The sequence below is a fragment of the Onychostruthus taczanowskii genome, unplaced genomic scaffold, assembly GCF_017590055.1.
Source record: "Onychostruthus taczanowskii isolate IOZ18803 unplaced genomic scaffold, ASM1759005v1 scaffold1219, whole genome shotgun sequence".
Classification (NCBI taxonomy): Eukaryota; Metazoa; Chordata; class Aves; order Passeriformes; family Passeridae; genus Onychostruthus; species Onychostruthus taczanowskii.
The window spans coordinates 4,256-10,724 of NW_024498373.1; the positions used below are offsets into that span (position 1 = coordinate 4,256).

Below are 6,469 nucleotides of genomic sequence, written 5' to 3' on the forward strand. Positions count from 1 at the left end.
GATCAATAAAGGGAAAAAATGAGGAAAGATTGGGAATATTTGGGATCAATAGCAGGACCAAACTGTGATCAATAAAGGGAAAAAATGAGGAAAGATTGGGAATATTTGGGATCAATAGCAGGACCAAACTGTGATCAATAAAGGGAAAAAATGAGGAAAGATTGGGAATATTTGGGATCAATAGCAGGACCAAACTGTGATCAATAAAGCAGACATCGAGTCCCAAATCCCACTCCCCACCGCAGTGCACCAACGGGCACCTGATGTGCGCCGGCTGCTTCATCCACCTGCTGGCCGACTCGCGCCTCAAGGAGGAGCAGGCCACGTGCCCCAACTGCCGCTGCGAGATCTCCAAGAGCCTCTGCTGCCGCAACCTGGCCGTGGAGAAGGCGGTCAGCGAGCTGCCGGCCGAGTGCGGCTTCTGCGCCCGCCAGTTCCCCCGCTCGCTGCTCGAGCGCCACCAGAAGGAGGAGTGCCAGGACAGGTCGGGGGGTTTTTGGAGGTGTTTTGGGGTCCTGGGGTGGTTTTTGGTGGATTCAAGGTGGTTTTTGGTGGTTTAGGGGTGGTTTTTGCCATTTTCGGGATGGTGGGACACCTCAAAAGTTCTTGAGATCTTTGGAGCGGCGCCAGAAGGAGGAGTGCCAGGGGAGGTTGGGGATTTTTTGGGGTTCTGAGGTGGTTTTTGGTGTTTTCAAGGTGGTTTTTGCCATTTTCGGGATGGTGGGACACCTCAAAAGTTCTTGAGATCTTTGGAGTGGCACCAGAAGGAGGAGTGCCAGGACAGGTTGGGGAGTTTTTGGAGGTGTTTTGGGGTCCTGGGGTGGTTTTTGGTGGTTTTGAGGTGTTTTGAGGTGGTTTTGGGATGGTGGGACACCTCAAAGTTCTTGAGATCTTTGGAGCGCCACCAGAAAGAGGAGTGCCAGGACAGGTCGGGGTTTTTTTGGGAGTTTTTGGAAATATTTTGGGGTTCTGGGGTGGTTTTTGGTGGTTTCGAGGTGGTTTTTGGTGGTTTTGGGGTGTTTTGAGGTGGTTTTGAGGTGGTGGGACAGCTGAAAGTTCTTGAGATCTTTCTTAGAGGATGATGAGAAGGAGTGCCAGGAGAGGTCGGGGAAATTTTGGGGTCCTGGGGTGGTTTTTGGTGGTTTTGAGGTGGGTTTTGCCTGTTTTGGGCTGGTTTTTGGCGTTTTCGGGATGGTGGGACACCTGAAAGGTTCCGAGATCTTCCTTAGAGCAGCACCAGAAGCAGTGGGAGAGCAGGTGATGGATGGCAATGGTGCTGGATGTGACTTTTGGGATTTCTTGTGGATTTTTGTGGATTTTCTGGAGGTTTTGGGCTGGTTTGGAGCTGGTGGGATGTGGCCGTGGAGAAGGCGGTCAGCGAGCTGCCCGCCGAGTGCGGCTTCTGCGCCCGCCAGTTCCCCCGCTCGCTGCTCGAGCGCCACCAGAAGGAGGAGTGCCAGGACAGGTCGGGGGGTTTTTGGAGGTGTTTTGGGGTCCTGGGGTGGTTTTTGGTGGTTTTGAGGTGGTTTTTGGTGGTTTTGGGGTGGTTTTTGCCATTTTCGGGATGGTGGGACACCTCAAAAGTTCTTGAGATCTTTGGAGCGGCGCCAGAAGGAGGAGTGCCAGGGGAGGTTGGGGATTTTTTGGGGTTCTGAGGTGGTTTTTGGTGTTTTCAAGGTGGTTTTTGCCATTTTCGGGATGGTGGGACACCTCAAAAGTTCTTGAGATCTTTGGAGTGGCACCAGAAGGAGGAGTGCCAGGACAGGTCGGGGAGTTTTTGGGGTCCTGGGGTGGTTTTTGGTGGTTTTGAGGTGGTTTTTGGTGGTTTTGGGGTGGTTTTTGCCATTTTCGGGATGGTGGGACAGCTGAAAGTTCTTGAGATCTTTCTTAGAGGATGATGAGAAGGAGTGCCAGGAGAGGTCGGGGAAATTTTGGGGTCCTGGGGTGGTTTTTGGTGGTTTTGAGGTGGGTTTTGCCTGTTTTGGGCTGGTTTTTGGCGTTTTCGGGATGGTGGGACACCTGAAAGTTCTCGAGATCTTCCTTAGAGCAGCACCAGAAGCAGCGGGAGAGCAGGTGATGGATGGCAATGGTGCTGGATGTGACTTTTGGGATTTCTTGTGGATTTTTGTGGATTTTCTGGAGGTTTTGGGCTGGTTTGGAGCTGGTGGGATGTGGCCGTGGAGAAGGCGGTCAGCGAGCTGCCCGCCGAGTGCGGCTTCTGCGCCCGCCAGTTCCCCCGCTCGCTGCTCGAGCGCCACCAGAAGGAGGAGTGCCAGGACAGGTCGGGGGGTTTTTGGAGGTGTTTTGGGGTCCTGGGGTGGTTTTTGGTGGTTTTGAGGTGTTTTGAGGTGGTTTTGGGATGGTGGGACACCTCAAAGTTCTTGAGATCTTTGGAGCGCCACCAGAAAGAGGAGTGCCAGGACAGGTCGGGGTTTTTTTGGGAGTTTTTGGAAATATTTTGGGGTTCTGGGGTGGTTTTTGGTGGTTTCGAGGTGGTTTTTGGTGGTTTTGGGGTGTTTTGAGGTGGTTTTGAGGTGGTGGGACAGCTGAAAGTTCTTGAGATCTTTCTTAGAGGATGATGAGAAGGAGTGCCAGCAGCTGGCTTGGTTGTTTTCAGAATTGGTGTGTGCCATAAGGGTTAGAGCATTAGGTGTAGAAGGCGCTGTGTTTGTTACTTCTGGAAGAGTGTCTTCTGATGCTGGTTGTCCTTAGTCTTACTGTCCTTCTTAGATCTCCTCATGGAGCTAACCATCTCATGATTGAGTTGCTGGTGATCGCAAGTAGATTATTCTGCTCTTTTTGGCATTAGAAAGAAAAATATTTCCTTTCCTTGGAGGGCTTTGTTAGAAACCCAATTAAGTTATGTTAAGAATTGCATGGTGTCTTTGTGAGGGGAGAGCTGCAGGTAAAACAGACCTAGACATTGGCAGTGTATCTTCGCTATTTTTTTGTATTCGGCACCAAGTCTGGAAGCTGGATGGATCAGTGTGAAGACTCTCCTGAATCTGTGTAAGGTCTCCCTGATTACAATCCAGGACTGGGGCCCAATGTTTTTCTCCCTCCGGCTTGGGTAGGACTATTTGTTTCTGGCAGATATACAAACATCTACAAGACAGGGGAAAAAAGAGGTTCTGGGGTGGTTTTTGGTAGTTTCGAGGTGGTTTTTGCCATTTTCGGGATGGTGGGACACCTGAAAGTTCTTGAGATCTTTCTTAGAGGATGATGAGAAGGAGTGCCAGGACAGCTCGGGGATTTTTTGGGGTTCTGGGGTGGTTTTTGGTGGTTTCGAGGTGGTTTTTGGTGGTTTTGGGGTATTTTGAGGTGGTTTTGGGATGGTGGGACAGCTGAAAGTTCTTGAGATCTTTCTTGGAGGATGATGAGAAGTAGAGCCAGGAGACGTCAGGGAGATTTTGGGTTTCTGGGGTGGTTTTTGGCACTTTCGAGGTGGTTTTTGGTGGTTTTGAGGTGGTTTTGGGATGGTGGGACACCTGAAAGTTCTTGAGATCTTTCTTAGAGGACGATGAGAAGGAGTGCCAGGACAGGTCAGAGAGATTTTGGGGTTCTGGGATGGTTTTTGGCGGGTTCGAGGTGGTTTTTGGTGGTTTCAAGATGGTGGGACACCTCAAAGTTCTTGAGAACTTTGGAGCGGCACCAGAAGGAGGAGTGCCAGGACAGGATGGGGTTTTTTTCTGAGTTTTTGGAGATATTTTGGGGTTCTGGGGTGGGTTTTGGTGGTTTTTGGTGGTTTTTGGTGGATTTGAGGTGGTTTTTGGCAGTTTTGGGATGGTGGGACACCTGAAAGTTCTTGAGATCTTTCTTAGAGGACGATGGGAAGGTGTGCCAGGAGAGATCTGGGATTTTTTTCATCTTTTTTGAGATGTTTTTGGGTTTTGGGGCACTGTTTTATGGTTTTGGGCTGGTTTTTGGTTGTTTTGGGATGGTGGGACACCTCCAAGTTCTTGAGATGTTCCTTAGAGCTCCATCAGGAGTGCCAGGAGAGATCAGGGATTTTTTTTGTTATTTTTGGGACTTTTTTGGGTTTTGGGGCGCTGTTTTATGGTTTTGGGCTGTTTTTGGTCGTTTTGGGATGGTGGGACACCTCCAAGTTCTTGAGATGTTCCTTAGAGCTCCATCAGGAGTGCCAGGAGAGATCAGGGATTTTTTTGGTTATTTTTGGGACTTTTTTGGGTTTTGGGGCGCTGTTTTATGGTTTTGGGCTGTTTTTGGTCGTTTTGGGATGGTGGGACACCTCCAAGTTCTTGAGATGTTCCTTAGAGCAGCACCAGCAGTGCCAGGACGGGTGATGGGTGGGCGTGGTCCTGCCCCGGCTTTTCCACCTTTCTCTTTCCCAGATTTTCCATTTCTCTCCCAAATTTTCCCATTTTCCTCCCAAATTTCCCACTCTGAATTTCCACTTTTCTCCCAAATTTCCCTCTCAGATTTTCCATTTCCATCCCAAATTTCCCACTCTGAATTTCCACTTTTATCCCAAATTTCCCTCTCCGGTTTTCCATTTTCCTCCCAAATTTCCCACTCTGAATTTCCATTTTCTCCCAGATTTTCCATTTCCTCCCAAATTTCCCACTCTGAATTTCCATTTTCTCCCAGATTTTCCATTTCCTCCCAAATTTTCCACTCTGAATTTCCATTTTCTCCCAGATTTTCCATTTCCTCCCAAATTTCCCACTCTGAATTTCCATTTTCTCCCAGATTTTCCATTTCCTCCCAAATTTCCCACTCTGAATTTCCATTTTCTCCCAGATTTTCCATTTCCTCCCAAATTTCCCACTCTGAATTTCCATTTTCTCCCAGATTTTCCATTTCCTCCCAAATTTTCCACTCTGAATTTCTATTTTCCTCCCAAATTTTCCCACTTTCCTCCCAAATTTCCCACTCTGAATTTCCATTTCTCTCCCAAATTTCCCTCTCTGATTTTCCATTTCCATCCCAAATTTCCCACTCTGCTTTTCCATTTCCATCCCAAATTTCCCGCTCTGAATTTCCATTTTCCTCCCAAATTTCCCACTCTGGATTTTCCATTTCTCTCCCAAATTTTTCCATTTCTCTCCCAAATTTCCCACTCTGGATTTCCATTTCTGTCCCAAATTTCCCACTCTGCTTTTCCATTTCTCTCCCAAATTTCCCACTCTTAATTTCCATTTTCTCCCGTATTTTCCATTTCCATCCCAAATTTCCCTCTCAGATTTTCTGTTTTTATCCCAAATTTCCCACTCTCACTTTCTGCTTCTCTCCCAGATTTTCCATTTTCGTCCCAAATTTTCACTCTTTATTTTCCATTTTTATCCCAAATTTCCCACTCAGAATTTCCACTTTTATCCCAAATTTCCCACTCTGAATTTCCATTTTCCTCCCAAATTTTCCCATTTTCCTCCCAAATTTCCCACTCCGATTTTCCATTTCCATCCCAAATTCCCCTCTCCGGTTTTCCACTTTCCTCCCAAATTTCCCACTCTGAATTTCCATTTTTCTCCCAGATTTTCCCATTTTCCTCCCAAATTTCCCACTCTGATTTTCCATTTCTCTCCCAAATTTTTCCATTTTCCTCCCAAATTTCCCCCTCTGAATTCCCATTTCCATCCCAGATTTCCCACTTTCCTCCCAAATTTCCCACTCTGAATTTCCATTTTCCTCCCAAATTTTCCCACTTTCCTCCCAAATTTCCCACTCTGAATTTCCATTTTCCTCCCAAATTTTCCCATTTTCCTCCCAAATTTCCCACTCTGAATTTCCATTTTCCTCCCAAATTTTCCCACTTTCCTCCCAAATTTCCCACTCTGAATTTCCATTTTCCTCCCAAATTTTCCCACTTTCCTCCCAAATTTCCCCCTCTGAATTCCCATTTTCCTCCCCGATTTTCCCTTTCCATCCCAAACTCCCCTCTCCTCTCCCCGCCGTTCCTCCCGGATTTCCCGCGGACCCCCCCGAAACCCCCCGAAATCCCCAAAATTCCCGTTTTTCCCCCCGCAGGGTGACGCAGTGCAAGTACAAGCGCATCGGGTGCCCGTGGCAGGGCCCGTTCCACGAGCTCTCGGTGCACGAGGCCGAGTGCTCGCACCCCACCAAGACGGGCAACGAGCTGATGGAGATCCTGGACGAGATGGACCAAACGCGCAAGAAGGAGATGCAGCTCTACAACAGCATCTTCAGCCTGCTCAGCTTCGAGAAGATCGGCTACACCGGTACGGCAAACTCGCCGCGTTCCGCGAAATTCCACAAAAATCCCAAATTTTCTGCCGTTTTCTGAAGGTTTTATGAAGGGTTTTTGGGGTTTTCCGAAGGTTTTATGGGGTTTTATGGAGGTTTCTTGAGGTTTTCCGAAGCTTTTATGGGGTTCTCCAAGGGTTTTCCATGGTTTTCCAAAGGTTTTATGGGGTTCTCCAAGGGTTTTCCATGGTTTTCAGAAGGTTTTATGGGGTTCTTCAAAGGTTTTCCATGGTTTTCTGAAGGT

The 6,469-nt window shown here is 48.0% G+C and overlaps 1 protein-coding gene across 1 annotated transcript; it reads left to right on the top strand.

Annotated features, from left to right (window-relative positions):
- Positions 1–224: 224 nt before the first annotated feature.
- LOC121331497 (cysteine and histidine-rich protein 1) lies at positions 225–6,205 on the top strand (the record flags this gene model as incomplete). The annotated part of the gene is made up of 2 exons (XM_041395954.1): positions 225–484; positions 5,989–6,205. Coding segments are annotated over exons 1-2 (438 nt in total), but the record flags the coding sequence as incomplete, so codon positions are not given.
- Between the last annotated feature and the right edge of the window lie 264 nt (positions 6,206–6,469).